General features: G+C 41.4%; 1 protein-coding gene across 1 annotated transcript in view; it reads right to left on the reverse strand.

Annotated features, from left to right (window-relative positions):
• The window catches only part of NUP153 (nucleoporin 153), a 71330-nt gene that overhangs the window by 6748 nt on the left and 47381 nt on the right, over window positions 1–17201 (reverse strand). The window contains exons 17-20 of the mRNA XM_070361020.1: window positions 14527–14724; window positions 8576–9463; window positions 5755–6111; window positions 1724–1996 (exon numbers count right to left, since the gene is read on the reverse strand). Coding sequence (XP_070217121.1) covers window positions 1724–1996; window positions 5755–6111; window positions 8576–9463; window positions 14527–14724 — 1716 coding nt within the window. The remainder of the gene's footprint in view (window positions 1–1723; window positions 1997–5754; window positions 6112–8575; window positions 9464–14526; window positions 14725–17201) is intronic.

Consider the following 17201-nt stretch of genomic DNA (forward strand, 5'->3'; position numbering starts at 1 on the left):
AACGCACCCCAGTGTTCTTGCCTGGAGAATCCCAGGGACGGGGAGCCTGGTGGGCTGCTGTCTATGGGGTCGCACAGAGTCGGACACGACTGAAGCGACTTAGCAGCAGCAGTGTGTATGCGTGTGTGCTTTTTCGGGGCCGAGTAGTATCCCACCATACACACACAAAAAATGAAATTTTGCTATTTACAACAACACGTAGGGGCTCGAAAGGAGTATGCAAAGTGAAATAAGTCAGAGAAAGACAAATACTTGTATGATATCATTTATCTGAGGAATCTGAACAATCTAACAAGCTAGTGAATATAACAAAAAGGCAACACACTCACAGACACACAGAAAGAACTTCTGGTCGTTAGCGGTGAGAAGAAAGGGGTAAGAGGCAAGACAGGGGAGAGGTTAGGGGTACAAACCATTCTGTATAATGTAAGCTACAAGGATATATTATACAACATGGGGAAGGTGGCCAGTATTTTACAGTAACCATCAATGGAGTATAACCTTTAAAAATTGTGGATCACTATGTTGTACACTACATAACACTGCCCATCAACGAGATCAATACAAAAGCAAAAATAAAAGCCAATAAAAAACTTTAAAAAATTATGTGGTAAAATTTCAGATACTGAGAAATAGCCAAAGTATTTGAAAAAACTGAAAATAGTTATATACAAATGGGAGAAGAAAATATTAACCATGAGAAGAAATCACTGATGCTAGGAAAAACAAAATGTTGTCTAGGAAAGAAAGTCACAGTACATCGTACAGTGTTTGCATATTTAGCACAGTGGTCTAACCACACAGTGTCACTCTATTAGGACTGAAGGCATTGTTAGCTGTGTGAAAGAGAGCTAAACTCTTCAATTTTGTATTAGGGGGTTGGGAATCATTAAATCCTGATTAATATGATTATCATGTGTCCAGAACAGGAGAAATTTTGCTACATGTACTAACAAAATACTAACATTCAAAATACATGAAGAATTTCTACAAATCAATAAGCAAAACAACCAATTAGTATAAGGGCCCCAAAAAAATTACAAAAAGAATTCACAAAAAATGAAATCAAGTAGCATCCAAATAGGAGGATGTTCATTTAATGCTGGAAGGATGTGACTGGCACCACCCATCAGAGTGTGCATGATTTTTGATGCACTAAGATGCATGCAGAGCTGCATGTCCTGACAGCTAAGAACAACTCAAACTTTCATCAACAGGATACGGACGGTCCAGTGGTTCAGAATCCACCTGCCAATGCAGGGGACACAATCCCTGGTCCGGGAAGTTACCATGTGCCATGGAACAAGCCCGCACTCTAGAGCCTGTGCTCCACAGCGCCAGAAGCCACTGCGGTGAGAAGGCCGTGCACTGCAGAGCAGCCTCTGTTCGCTGCAACTGGAGAAAGCCTGAGTGCAGCCCAGATGCAGCACAGCCAAACAAATACACGAACACACGAATACACAATAAACCAGGAAGTTATTTAAAAACTGCACCTGCCTTGTTTAAAAAAACAAAACAAAACGAGAGTGCTTAACTGTGTTGGGAAAAGAGTTGGGAATGATGTTTATAGGTAAAACTAAACATACACGTCTCTATTCTGCCAAGTACAAGAGACTGAAGAAAAGAGACATGCATGGTTTCAAAATTCAAAGGAAAAAAAATTGTACTGAAGACATACAAAACTCAAATAGGGATACAAACTACACCATTACTACATACTTACTGGGATTAGGAGCTGTCCCAGAGCCAAATGCAGACTGACCAGGCTGCTGTCCAAACACAGGAGGCTGTCCACTGCTTGACACTGTCCCAAAAGTAGGTGGTGCAGGCTGAGAACCAGCAGAAAATAATGCCCCTGAAGATGATATAGATCCAAAACCTGGGGGGTTAGGCTGGCTGGCACCTTGACTTTGTCCAAATGTTGGGGTCTGGTTAGCACCAAACGCTGGGCTGGCAGAAGGTGCTGAAGCTCCAGTGCCAAACACAAAGGAGGATCCTAGAGACCCAGAGACACACTTCAATCAGCACGGATGGCTGAACAGGAGACAATCCTCAAGAAATCTTTGTAAACTGAAATGCACATATCAAGATTCTCTGCAGACTCTTACCTTGCTGAGCAGATCTTATCAGGACAAGTTTTGAATTACTGATGAAGAAAATACAATGCTTGCTACCATTATTTAGTAAAACCATAAGAATCCATTAAAAAAACTTCAATTAACAAGATTCCTATCTTGCAGCCAAAACTACTGATCTCCTATCAGAAAAGCAACATAGTGCAAGTACTGACTATTACGTGATCATGCATCCACTGCATGAAGAGGACTAACGTCTAATAAAATAATCTTCAGTGTCTGGTTATTTACAACATTAAAAAAAAAAACAGTTGAACAAACTAAAGATTACACTCCTAATCAGATGAGAAAATCGCTTCCAAGAGTTTTGTTCAGTTCACTGGCTCAGTTGTGTCTGAAACCTTGCGACCCCATGAATCGCAGCACGCCAGGCTTCCCTGTCCATCACCAACTCCCGGAGTTCACCCAAACTCAGGTACATTGAGTCGGTGATGCCATCCAGCCATCTCATCCTCTGTCATTCCCTTCTCCTCCTGCCCGCAATCCCTCCCAGCATCAGGGTCTTTTCCAATGAGTCAACTCTTCGCATGAGCTGGCCAAAGTACTGAAGTTTCAGCTTCAGCATCAGTCCTTCCAATGAACACCCAGGACTGATCGCCTTTAGAATGGATTGGTTGGACCTCCTTGCAGTCCAACACCACAGTTCAAAAGCAACAATTCTTCGGTGCTCAGCTTTCTTCACAGTCCAACTCTCACATCCATATATGACCACTGGAAAAACCATAGCCTTGACTAGACGGACCTTTGTTGGCAGAGTAATGTCTCTGCTTTTCAATATGCTATCTAGGTTGGTCGTAACTTTCCTTCCAAGGAGCAAGTGTCTTTTAATTTCATGGCTGCAGTCACCATCTGCAGTGATTTTGGAGCCCAGAAAAATAAAGTCTGACACTGTTCCCATTCTTTCCCCATCTATTTCCCATGAAGTGATGGGACCGGATGCCATGATCTTCGTTTTCTGAATGTTGAGCTTTAAAGCCAACTTTTTCACTCTCCTCTTTCACTTTCATCAAGAGGCTTTTGAGTTCCTCTTCACTTTCTGCCGTTAAGGGTGGTGTCATCTGCATATCCGAGGTTATTGATATTTCACCCAGCAATCTTGATTCCAGCTTGTGCTTCTTCCAGCCCAGCGTTTCTCATGATGTACTCTGCATATAAGTTAAGTAAGGTAGGTGACAATATACAGCCTTGATGTACTCCTTTTCCTATTTGGAACCAGTCTGTTGTTCCATGTTCAGTTCTAACTGTTGCTTCCTGACCTGCATACAAATTTCTCAAGAGGCAGATCAGGTGGTCTGGTATTCCCATCTCTTTCAGAATTTCCCACAGTTTATTGTGATCCACACCAAAGGCTTTGGCATAGTCAATAAAGCAGAAATAGATGTTTTTCTGGAACTCTCTTGCTCTTTCCATGATCCAGCGGATGTTGGCAATTTGATCTCTGGTTTCTCTGCCTTTTCTAAAACCAGCTTGAACATCTGGAAGTTCACGGTTCACATATTGCTGAAGCCTGGCTTGGAGAATTTTGAGCATTACTTTACTAGCATGTGAGATGAGTGCAACTGTGCAGTAGTCTGAGCATTCTTTGGAATTGCTTTTCTTTGGGATTGGAATGAAAACTGACCTTTTCCAGTCCTGTGGCCGCTGCTGAGTTTTCCAAATTTGCTGGCATATTCAGCGTAGCACTTTCAAAGCATTATCTTTCAGGATTTGAAATAGCTCAAATGGAATTCCATCACCTCCACTAGCTTCGCTCATAGTGATGCTTTCTAAGGCCCACTTGACTTCACATTCCAGGATGTCTGGCTCTAGGTCAGTGATCACACCATCATGATTATCTGGGTCGTGAAGCTCTTTTTTGTAGTTCTCCTGTGTATTCTTGCCACCTCTTCTTAATATCTTGTGCTTCTGTTAGGTCCATACCATTTCTGTCCTTTATCGAGCCCATATTTGCATGGAATGTTCCCTTGGTATCTCTGATTTTCTTGAAGAGATCCCTAGTCTTTCCCATTCTGTTGTTTTCCTCTATTTCTTTGCATTGATCGCTGAGGAAGCCTTTCTTATCTCTCCTTGCTATTCTTTGGAACTCTGCATTCAGATGGGAATATCTTTACTTTTCGTTTCTCTTCTTTTCACAGCTATTTGTCAGACCTCCCCAGACAGCCATTTTGCTTTTTTGCATTTCTTTTCCATGAGGATGGTCTTGATCCCTGTCTCCTGTACAATGTCACGAACCTCCATCCATAATTCACAGGCAATCTATCAGATCTAGTCCCTTAAATCTATTTCTCATTTTCACTGTATAATCATAAGGGATTTGATTTAGGTCATACCTGAATGGTCTAGTGGTTTTCCCTACTTTCTTCAATTTAAGTCTGAATTTGGCAATAAGGAGTTCATGATCTGAGCCAGTCAGTTCCCAGTCTTGTTTTTGCTGACTGTATAGAGCTTCTCCATCTTTGGCTGCAAAGAATATAATCAATCTGATTTCAGTGTTGACCATCTGGTGATGTCCATGTGTAGAGTCTTCTCTTGTGTTGTTGGAAGAGGGTGTTTGCTATGACCAGTGCGTTCTCTTGGCAAAACTCTATTAGCCTTTGCCCTGCTTCATTTCGTACTCAAGGCCAAATTTGCCTGTTACTCCAGGTGTTTCTTGACTTCCTACTTTTGCATTCCAGTCCCCTATAATGAAAAGGACATCTTTTTTGGGTGTTAGTTCTAAAAGGTCTTGTAGGTCTTCATAGAACTGTTCAACTTCAGCTTCTTCAGCATTACTGCTTGGGGCAAAGGCTTGGATCACCATGATATTGAATGGTTTGCCTCGGAAACGAACAGAGATCATTCTGTCGTTTTTCAGACTGCATCCAAGTACTGCATCTCAGACTCTTTGGTTGACCATGATGGCTACTCCATTTCTTCTAAGGGATTCCTGCCCACAGTAGTAGATATAATGGTCATCTGAGTTAAATTCACCCATTCCAGTCCATTTTAGTTCTCTGATTCCTAGAATGTCGACGTTCACTCTTTCCATCTTCTGTTTGACCACTTCCAATTTGCCTTAATTCATGGACCTGACATTCCAGGTTCCTATGCAATATTGCTCTTTACAGCATTGGACCTTACTTCTATCACCAGTCATATCCACAAGTGGGTATCGTTTTTGCTTTGGCTCCATCTCATCATTCTTTCTGGAGTTATTTCTCCACTGATCTCCAGTAGCATACTGGGCACCTACTGACCCGGGGAGTTCCCCTTTCAGTATCCTATCATTTTGCCTTTTCATACTGTTCATGGGGTTCTCAAGGCAAGAATACTGAAGTGGTTTGCCATTCCCCATTCCCTTCTCCAGTGGACCACACTGTGTCAGACCTCTCCACCACAACCTGCCCATCCTGGGTGGCCCTCCCGGCATGGCTTAGTTTCACTGAGTTAGACAAGGCTGTGGTCTGGAATTACATTAAACTCAAAATGTACTTCATTCCACATTGAGTAATTACAACATCCCAGCTAGAGATGACCTAAATGCAGCCATGCTTTCTTATGATATTATATGCTGAGAGTTCATCTACTTATAATGAAAGCCAATTCAACTACAACATGTATTTGTCTTTTTAAAACATACCTGCAGAGCTAGATGTGGTTGTAGCTCCAAAGTTGAAGCCAGAGGTTGCAGTATTATTACTGCTGGCTCCTGTACCGAAGACAAATGGGGTGACAGCTGTACCCGTGCTTGATGTGGTTGCTGGTTTGCTCTCTTGAGAAAATAGCAAAGACTGAGATGTACTAGATTCGGCAGCATTTCCAAAGGCAGAGCTGCTCACGGGATTGCTGGCCTGTCCAAACACAAAGGCAGCCACAGGCGCGCTGGAGGATGAGGTGGAACTACCAAACATGCCACCACCAACTGAAGTGGCTGGTGCACTTGAATTAGAGGAACTGCTGTTCAAGAAATTAAAAACTGGCTTGGCCACACCTTGATCTGTAAGATGGAGATTAAGAAACAAAATTCTTTAAGAACAAGTAATAACAGAAAGCATTTTTTTTCCTACCCCAAAATCTTAAGAGTCCATTAGAAAATAGAATTATTACTGCTGCTGCTAAATCGCTTGTCGTGTCCAACTCTGTGTGACCCCATAGACAGCAGCCCACCAGGCTCCTCCATCCCTGGGACTCTCAAGGAAAGAACACTGGAATGGGTTGCCATTTCCTTCTCCAATGCATAAAAGTGAAGAGTGAAAGTGAAGTCGCTCAGTCGTGTCTGACTCTTAGCGACCCCATGGACTGCAGCCTACCAGGCTCCCGTGTCCATGGGATTTTCCAGGCAAGAGTACTGGAGTGGGGTACTATTTGCCTTCTCTGAGAATCGTTAAGATTTTAATATAAATTAGTTCATCGAGTGGAAATTTGTTAAATTTTGATGTAGTCAAACACATAAAACTATTCATATATATATATAAAATATGTGTATTTGCAAAATATACATATATTTTTAAATACTCCTTAAATCCAAATCTCACTGAACACCACTATCTGAATTGGCTGTCCAGACTAGTGCACCCTAGTCTGCTCACTTATTTGTAACTCTGCAACATACTAAACTTCCAAACCTCTACAGCTACCGTTGCTAGACTGTCAGATATTGCAGCCTTATAGTATCGCTGGATATCAGTAGGGCAAACCTGACAGTATGTCAGCCTTTCTCTCCACAATTTAAGATTTCCCTTCCATATGAATTTTTAGAATTATTTTCACTTAAGCTCACAAAGATTCCCCCAAGAACTGAAATTCTGTTGGGGGTGAGGTGGAGAGGAAAGGATATTCACTCAGGAACAAGTGTAAAATACCTCTTTTATGTTCTCTCATTTACCACATTGCAGGTTCTGCTGATATTATAAAACACTAATTGGAACTGTTAGAAAATATACATGGGATATGCTACCAAACTATTCACTTTTGATTTGGAGGAAAGCTATTGATTTTGTATATGGTGACCCTGAATCCAGGTACCTTTAGTAGAAGACTTTTTAAAAAGACTTGTTCCAATAATATCTCAATTCCAACACTATCTACTAGCCAGGGCTGGTCACACTGCAGTATGGGCACCAGTATAATTGACAGTAAATGTAGTAACAGGTCACTTTCAAGTTGCTTAATAGGATGTTTAAAATGTATGTTTCAATGGAAATAGTATAGTGATACTAGGATTAAATTTGATTAGACCCTATCTCATTTTTATTCCTTCTAAATAATAATGGATAATTTAGTTTTTGCTTTCTTTGAAGGGTGTTTTTCAATTTAAGTAAAATTTTATAGATAAAAACTGCTCATACCTAGGTGCTGAATTCCATACAAATATTTTCAGGTTAATTTTTCATTTTCTTGTGTTTCCAATTTATTATTCAAAAGTGTTCATAGGTATTCAACTTTTGATTCTTTGCTTGTCTGAAAAACATCTGTATGTTGCTCTTAGAGTCTGAGAGTATTTGACTGGTTAACAGAATTCTCAAGACCATTTTTGCATTTTGAGGTCAGTGCTCTACTGTTTTTAGCATTCCATGTTACAAATGAGAAGTCTGATGCTAATCTGATAATCTATTTGTGGCAAACTCTTTTCTCTGAAAGCATTCAGGATTTTGGCCCTCATGTTCTAAAATTTCACTGGTCCTTCACAGTGAACACGTCGTTTTTAAGACCAGTGTCTTTCTTTACATGTGGGAAATTTTCTCCTGTCGCTTCTTTGATATTTCCTTCATAATGTCCTCATCTTCTAGGCACTCCTATTCCAATGGAACTTGTGGGTACGGCTTAGATCAATCTGTTCTTTTACATTGTGTTCTGGGAAACTCTAGTTCACTAATCCGATTATCAGCCGTTTTTTTTTTTTCCTGCTACTCAGTCCACACAGTGATTTTATTTCACCAATTATTTTTTTTTTTTTTTACTTTTAAAAATGCTATTTTTTTCTTCGTGATTTTAGTTTTCAAATCCACCTCTATTTCTCAGGGATTTATTGTATTTGTTGTCTATGTTCCTCGAATGCCAGCTGAAGACTGGCTATTGCTATTTGTATATGAAGGCCTGTACATAAAGATTTTATTAGAAAGTATTTCCTGAGCTTATCTTCCTGAATAGTGTGTGTCAATTCTGATTTTAAAAGCTCAAACAGAAGGGAAAAAGTCACAGACAAATATGCAAATACTGTGGGCTTTCCATCAGAGCTACATCTCTCAAAGTCAGACATGCAGATAACTTCGTCAGAATCACGGAGGGTGGAGGAGGGGATGGCAGGGGTGGTACGGAGCAGTTAAAACTGAAAGTCCTCTACGCCTTCCCAGAGTTCTGTGACTGGGACTCTCTCAACTATGTCCAGTGTAAACCATCCCTTGACTTGCTGCATTTGTCGACACCTTGTTAAAAAAAAAAAAAAAAGGTTTAATGCTTACCAGCTGCAGTACTGGTTTGAGCGCCAAAAGCAAAAGCGGGCTTTGCTGGCTGCTCGGATTCCTTTTCAGATGGTTTCACCACACTGAAACTGAAGGTTGACTTGGAAGAGCCCTCGTCTTTGGTTTGCTCTGAATTCCCAAAGGAAAACACCGGTGGGCACTTCGGCTCTTCATTGTCAGCTTTCTTCCCAAACACGAGAGATGTAGAAGTGACAGGCTCTTGCTGTTTCTCTTCTGTCCTTCCCAAAACAAATAATGAGGCTGACGGCAGAGGGGTAGGGTCCACGCTGCCAAAAGCGAACCCTCCTTTGGTAGCAGGCGTTTCTTCCTTTTTTGCTTCTGAAGTCTGACACGTGAAAGGAGCCACAGAGACACTCTTGGTGTCTGTGGTTCCAAAACTGAAGCCACTCTTGCTCTCAGAGGTCACCGCGGTGTCAGCAGCAGCAGTGGGGGGAGGGTTAATGACACCTGAACCAAAGCTAAAGCCCGTCGATGAGGATTTAGGCAGTTCTTCTTTCTTTTCTTGCTGCCCAAGACTAGACACCCCAAACTGAAATGGAGCTAAAGGAGGTGGATTGCTTAAACCAGAAGAAAGTCCAAACTTAAAATTACTGTCATTTTTACTGTCTTTTTTGACTTCTTCAGGTTTAGAATCAGATGAAACTCCAAATTTAAAATCTCCTATGGGTTTAGAAAATTTGAAGCCTTCACTCAAGGGGTTTGCAGACCCCAAATCTGATGACACGCCAATTTTGAAGCCTCCTTGATCTCCAAATTTAAAGTTCCCAGTGTTGGCTAACGTCTGAGAGGGCCCAGAAGAGGGTGATGGGATGCCAAACTTGAAGGATGAGGTTGCTGTGTTCGAAGATGAGGAAGATGTGCCGAAGCCTTCAAAAACATAAAGACACCACACGGACACTGGATTAATATTACTAAATACCATTCAGTCAAACAAAATGTCAACCTTGAAAAGCAGGAGGAGACAAGAACAGCTCAGACCAGGCCTACTTCAAAGAGCATTAGTTTAACAATGACAGTGAACACGAACCAAGCTGCCCCTCCTTCAGCATAAGAAGTACATGTCGAGCCTCACAGCCACATTTCATCCATCAGACTGACAGAGATCAAACATGTTTGATAAACCAGTGCTGGGGATGAGACCAGGAGGAACAGACAGTCTTGATATGGCATGTGGATGTGCAAATCACCACCAAGTCGGCGGGAAGCAACTTGTCAACATTTACCCTAAATTACAAACACAGGAACCTTTGACCCAGCAAGTCTACAGCTGAGTCTATTTGAATGATAAACTCACAGTATGTAAAATGCCATGCGCCACCCAGGCAGCTGTAAATGAAGAACTAAGACACGTCCGAGCTCATCTTGGCAATGGCAAGGGTGCAGAAAGGTGATGGTGCCTACAACCTTTCCTAACAAGGTAGAGAGAAGTAAAAATACAGAGAAGAGAAGTACATTTGCTTGTGATGTGCATAAAGAGACGTTGGAAGAGATACAATAAACTAACCAAAGATGACTACTGCCGTTGGTGGGGCAGGAAGGATGGAAAACGAGCCAATGAGGACAAGAGACAGACCTTTCACTGTGAGTCCTGTCATAACTTGCTTCTTAAATCTTGTAAATGTGTTATTTACTTAAGAGCTCAAGTATTTAGCATGAAAGAACCAGAATTGTATGAGTGGAAGCAGTATTTTAAAAGATACAAATACTATAATGACAAGATCAAAGTCTTAGTTTCAGAATGCTTTTCTGTAGCAGAATAAACTAGAAATTAAGCACCTGACTGCTCCACAGAGATCAGTGAACGGTACCAAGGGATTTATGCACTGTTCCCACTTACCCACATGTAAATTGACAAGTAACAGCCAAGCACTTGTAAAAGGCACTTGTCTTCAGATTTCCTTTCCTTTAATGGTTACCCACCCACCTTTCTTTCCCTAAGCAACTTACTTGAAAAATTACATCAGCATCTCAAGATCAAATGGCTACCTCCACATGGGCTTGAAAATGCCTTACGTGACATCAGACAGAAAGCGAAAAAATAAAGGGGTCTAAGACAATAATTAACTAATTATCACCTCTGCCTCAAAGGAGTTCAAAGGCACTTCTGCCTCAGAAAGAAGGTTTAAGGTATGGTGATTACATCCAAGGAGTGGTGGCTGCATGGGCACAGGAGGGCCTAGAGGAGCTATCCCACATTGAAGGTCAGGAAGGGCGGCGGTGAGGAGATACCCCTCGTCCAAGGTAAGGAGCAGCAGCTGCACTTTGTTGGAGTAGCCGTGAAGAGATACCACACGCCCAAGGTAAGAGAAACCCAAGTAAGACGGTGGGTGTTGCAAGAGTGCATCAGAGGGCAGACACACTGAAACCATACTCACAGAAAACTAGTCAATCTAATCACACTAGGACCACAGCCTTGTCTAACTCAATGAAACTAAGCCATGCCTGTGGGACAACCCAAGACAGGTGGGTCATGGTGGAGAGATCTGACAGAATGTGGTCCACTGGAGAAGGGAATGGCAAACCACTTCAGTATTCTTGCCTTGAGAACCCCATGAACAGTATGAAAAGGCAAAATGATAGGATACTGAAAGAGAAACTCCCCAGGTCGGTAGGTGCCCAACATGCTACTGGAGATCAGTGGAAAAATAACTCCAGAAAGAATGAAGGGATGGAACCAAAGCAAAAACAACACCCAGTTGTGGATGCGACTGGTGATAGAAGCAAGGTCCAATGCTGTAAAGAGCAATATTGCATAGGAACCTGGAATGTCAGGTCCATGAATCAAGGCAAATTGGAAGTAGTCAAACAAGAGATGGCAAGAGTGAATGTCAACATTCTAGGAATCAGAGAACTAAAATGGACTGGAATGGGTGAATTTAACTCAGATGACCATTATATCTACTACTGCGGGCAGGAATCCCTCAGAAGAAATGGAGTAGCCATCATGGTCAACAAGAGTCCAAAATGCAGTACTTGGATGCAGTCTGAAAAACGACAGAATGATCTCTGTTCGTTTCCAAGGCAAACCATTCAATACCACGGTGATCCAAGCCTATGCCCCAAGCAGTAACGCTGAAGAAGCTGAAGTTGAATGGTTCTATGAAGACCTACAAGACCTTTTAGAACTAACACCCAAAAAAGATGTCCTTTTCATTATAGGGGACTGGAATGCAAAAGTAGGAAGTCAAGAAACACCTGGAGTAACAGGCAAATTTGGCCTTGGAATATGGAATGAAGGAGGGCAAAGACTAATAGAGTTCTGCCAAGAAAATGCAGTGGTCATAGCAAACACCCTCTTCCAACAACACAAGAGAAGACTCTACACATGGACATTACCAGATGGTCAGCACTGAAATTATATTCTTTGCAGCCAAAGATGGAGAAGCTCTATACAGTCAGCAAAAACAAGACCAGGAGCTGACTGTGGCTCAGACCATGAATTCCTTATTGCCAAATTCAGACTTAAATTGAAGAAAGTAGGGAAAACCACTAGACCATTCAGGTATGACCTAAATCAAATCCCTTATGATTATACAGTGGAAGTGAGAAATAGATTTAAGGGCCTAGATCTGATAGATAAGAGTGCCTGATGAACTATGGAATGAGGTTCATGACACTGTACAGGAGACAGGATCAAGACCATCCCCATGGAAAAGAAATGCAAAAAAGCAAAATGGCTATCTGAGGAGGTCTTACAAATAGCTGTGAAAAGAAGAGAAGTGAAAAGCAAAGGAGAAAAGGAAAGATATTCCCATCTGAATGCAGAGTTCCAAAGAATAGCAAAAAGAGATAAGGAAGCCTTCCTCAATGATCAATGCAAAGAAATAGAGGAAAACAACAGAATGGGAAAGACTAGAGATCTCTTCAAGAAAATTCAAGATATCAAGGGAACACTTCATGCAAAGATGGGCTCGATAAAGGACAGAAATGGTATGGACCTAACAGAAGCACAAGATATTAAGAAGAGGTGGCAAGAATACACAGAAGAACTGTACAAAAAAGATCTTCACGACCCAGATAATCATGATGGTGTGATCACTGACCTAGAGCCAGACATCCTGGAATGTGAAGTCAAGTGGGCCTTAGAAAGCATCACTATGAACAAAGCTAGTGGAAGTGATGGAATTCCAGTTGAGCTATTTCAAATCCTGAAAGATGATGCTGTGAAAGTGCTGCACTCAATATGCCAGCAAATTTGGAAAACTCAGCAGTGGCCACAGGACTGGAAAAGGTCAGTTTTCATTCCAATCCCAAAGAAAGGCAATGCCAAAGAATGCTCAAACTACCGCACAATTGCACTCATCTCACACGCTAGTAAAGTAATGCTCAAAATTCTCCAAGCCAGGCTTCAGCAATCCGTGAACCATGAACTTCCAGATGTTCAAGCTGGTTTTAGAAAAGGCAGAGAAACCAGAGATCAAATTGCCAACATCCACTGGATCCTGGAAAAAGCAAGAGAGTTCTAGAAAAACATCTATTTCTGCTTTATTGACTATGCCAAAGCCTTTGACTGTGTGGATCACAATAAACTGTGGAAAATTCTGAAAGAGATGGGAATACCAGACCATCTGACCTGCCTCTTGAGAAATTTGTATGCAGGTCAGGAAGCAACAGTTAGAACTGGACATGGAACAACAGACTGGTTCCAAATAGGAAAAGGAGTACGTCAAGGCTGTATATTGTCACCCTGCTTATTTAACTTATACGCAGAGTACATCATGAGAAACGCTGGGCTGGAAGAAGCACAAGCTGGAATCAAGATTGCCGGGAGAAATACCAATAACCTCAGATATGCAGATGACACCACCCTTTTGGCAGAAAGTGAGGAGGAACTCAAAAGCCTCTTGATGAAAGTGAAAGAGGAGAGTGAAAAAGTTGGCTTAAAGCTCAACATTCAGAAAATGAAGATCATGGCATCCGGTCCCATCACTTCATGGGAAAGAGATGGGGAATAAGTGGAAACAGTGTCAGACTTTATTTTTTGGGGCTCCAAAATCACTGCAGATGGTGACTGCAGCCATGAAATTAAAAGACGCTTACTCCTTGGAAGAAAAGTTATGACCAACCTAGAGAGCATATTGAAAAGCAGAGACATTACTTTGCCAACAAAGGTCCATCTAGTCAAGGCTATGGTTTTTCTAGTGGTCACGTATGCATGTGAGAGTTGGACTGTGAAGAAAGCTGAGCGCCAAAGAATTGATGCTTTTGAACTGTGGTGTTGGAGAAGACTCTTGAGAGTCCCTTGGACTGCAAGGAGATCCAACCAGTGCATTCTGAAGGAGATCAGCCCTGGGATTTCTTTGGAAGGAATGATGTTAAAGCTGAAACTCCAGTACTTTGGCCACCTCATGCGAAGAGGTGATGGAAAAGACTCTGATGCTGGGAGGGATTGGGGGCAGGAGGAGAAGGGGACGAGAGAGGATGAGATGGCTGGATGGCATCACTGACTGGATGGACGTGAGTCTGAGTGAACTCCGGGAGTTGGTGATGGACAGGGAGGCCTGGTGTGCTGCAATTCATGGGGTCGCAAAGAGTTGGACACGACTGAGCAACTGAACTGAACTGATTACTACCAGTGGGGAAAATAGGAAAGAGACTATGAGGCAACAGTTACAGAATGAGTTTTAGTTATCTCCTAAAATCTAAGTGCAGTGTTCTTCAAACCAGCTGTAACCCTTAGTCATGTCATTACTTCAGTGGGCTGCAACAAGCATTTTCCTTCTCTAAGGAAAACTAGTAAAATAGCAAATGTATATCCTCACTCCTGACCACCAAATAACTCAACTAGATGGTAATTCAGAGATAGATTATGCGCTGAAAGTCCAGGACAACACCTCATTTTACAAGAATTTTCAAGAAAGAATGGTTTTAAAAACAAAGCTGTGTGCAAACATTTCACTTCATAAGGAGGCGCTTTACGAACACCTCACCTGTAAACTCGGGCTTTGTGTGTGACTTTACAGTTTCACATGCTATACATCTGGTTGAATCTGCTTTATTCTGCACTAGGCACACTTCACAGTTCCAGCTTCCCTCAGGTTTCTTGAACTTGTCCAAACCTAGGCAGCCTCCAGATGACAGGGAGACTGAGGGGGCCGTGCTGCTGCTTGAAACAGGTACTGAACTTCCTAGAAAACAAAGTAAAAATACAAAATTCTAATTTACATTATGTCACGATCTCCACGACACCACGTAAGTCCAAACGAACAATTTTTATCAAGTGTTTCCTATTAAGATAAAGAAAATGCCAGAAATATAAACATCACTTTGTTAAAAATGGTCCAGACATGTCAGATTTCTTTTAGTCTTATAAATGAGCAACTCACACTCACCTTGCTCACTGATGAGTGTCCTCTTAAACACAAGGTTGACTAGCCATGGCTTTTTTTTTTTTTTTTAATGATGCTCACAGATCAGAGCATAAAAGACTAAATTTTCCTTAATAATATTTGTCAAATTTTGTTAAGCATCACAAATTATAAAACACAGGTTATAAATCGTAGGCAACAGCCTAACACATAAAATACACAGTCATGGCCATATTAGTTTCAAGATTCCAAAGCACACATCTCTGACTTTGAAATAACCATTTCTACACAGAAGTGTTCTATTATCCACTTTGCAATTCAAGTAGACATGATCTACTATGTTCAAGGCATTTGTTAAAACGTAGCCATTTAACAGACATTGATTAAGCACTATAATATTCTTAGGTTCTGGGAATATCAAGATGAATCAAATGTCGATTGTAAAGGTGCTTCTGGTATAAAAAGGGGAAAGTAAAACAAACATAAATGCATAAATCGCCAAGATGGAGTGACACACGATCTACACAAGCGCACAGGGGAGACATCACTACGAGACACGAGGATTCACAGAGGTCATATTTACACTTTTAAGCAGAATTAGCAAATTCGTGGGAGAGGCAGCAGCGTAGGAGGGATGGCTCAGTAAGGCACAGCTGCGTGAAGAAATGCAGGGTTGCAAGGAAAGCCATTCACTCTGGTAGCCCCACTTCTCTCAACGTCCTCCAGCCGTTGCCATCCTCCCAGGTACCTGCTCTGTGGTTTACCGGTATGTTCTCTTCCACTTTACCCATAAAATCCTGCCGTCTTTGGTCCACTGCCCTCTCACAAGCTCTCATCTACCCTAATGATTTTCATCACCAACAAAATCTTTCCCATTAGCACCCAAGACCCATACTTCGGGGCGTCAGTTCTGCACGACCTCTTTGATGGGAGTTCCACTGCGCACCTGGCTGGCCTGGTGAGATGACAACTCTTCCCTGATGTATCTCTGCAATGTTCCATTCTCTTCCTCTGGCCCTTCTACTGCGCTTCCAGTGGACAGATAGCCTTATTGAGACTTCTGGTTTGGTTCCCTTGAAACCCATCCTCCTAAGAAGCAAGCAGTATCACGTGGTTCTTGTTTGGTTCTTGTCTTTCCTCTCGATTAACTGTTTCAAAGTTCTATTCCTGCTACTCTCTTAAGCTAAGCAGAGTTCAGTTTTAGGCTATCCTCTCTGTTTGCTCCACTCACTCACCTTACATCACCTCTACTCTCATCATTTATTTGAAAATTATGAGCGAATGATTCCCAAATCTGTGTCTCCAGTCCAGAGTGTCTATATAATCAGTTTTATATCTTAAAAAGTCTTCTCACACATATCTGTCAACTTCAGCAGCTTGAACTTAATGTATCTTCAACTAAATACATTACTCTATCCCCCTCCATTTGATTTCATTAGTACATATCACCACTATCTCTATCTATATTATTGATCAACTTTCTAATCTGTGCTCTGGTCTCCAAATTTTGTAGCCTTCAAATCCATCCTCCAAAAAGCCACTGGGTGATTGAACAAAAGTATAAGTGTGACCCATCAACTCAATTAATTTTGCTCTCAGACATCCATCAACAGCTTTCTTTTTTTGTTAAGGGGACAATGAGGAATGCCAGATGGGAAGAGAAAGATATTTCAGAATAAAGACTCTGAAATCTTATTCCTGTAGAGATGTCTAGCAGGAATCAGAAATATAGCACACCCCTTGTGTTAGGACAGGGTTCTAGGCTATCAAGAGCTTTTCATTGTAGACACAAAACCACGCATCCACCAATAATGCAATAAGAATAGGAGGTATAATTCCCAGGACACTCGTAACATGTTTTATTTAGTTATCTATGTTACCATGTATCTGTACCAAATAATTATATAATAGCATTACAAAAACATCAGAGTCAAGTGAATTAATTCCAAATGAATTAAAGATCAGTGTAAATCTTCAGTAACTCTTTCAAAATTGAACAGAGAAACAGGAAAAATTCAACTCTAACTCCATTTTTCTGTCTGCCCAATAGTATTTTTTCATTAACGATTTAATAATTTATGATCATTGCAGGATCTCTGGCAGATAGCACATACAGGTACAGGTATCATCATTAGTACTCAGCCACACTCTTCTGATAACACAATACTGTCTACTCCTTAATGAAACTAGCTGTGGAAATGACCACTAGCCATCCTCAATTCCTCTTTGAGAAAAAGAGACAGAGTAGTATTTTATTCTGTGTAAAGGTTTGAGAAAGAGTGCTCTAAGACCTTTGC

The sequence above is a fragment of the Bos mutus genome, chromosome 23, assembly GCF_027580195.1.
Source record: "Bos mutus isolate GX-2022 chromosome 23, NWIPB_WYAK_1.1, whole genome shotgun sequence".
Taxonomy (NCBI): domain Eukaryota; kingdom Metazoa; phylum Chordata; class Mammalia; order Artiodactyla; family Bovidae; genus Bos; species Bos mutus.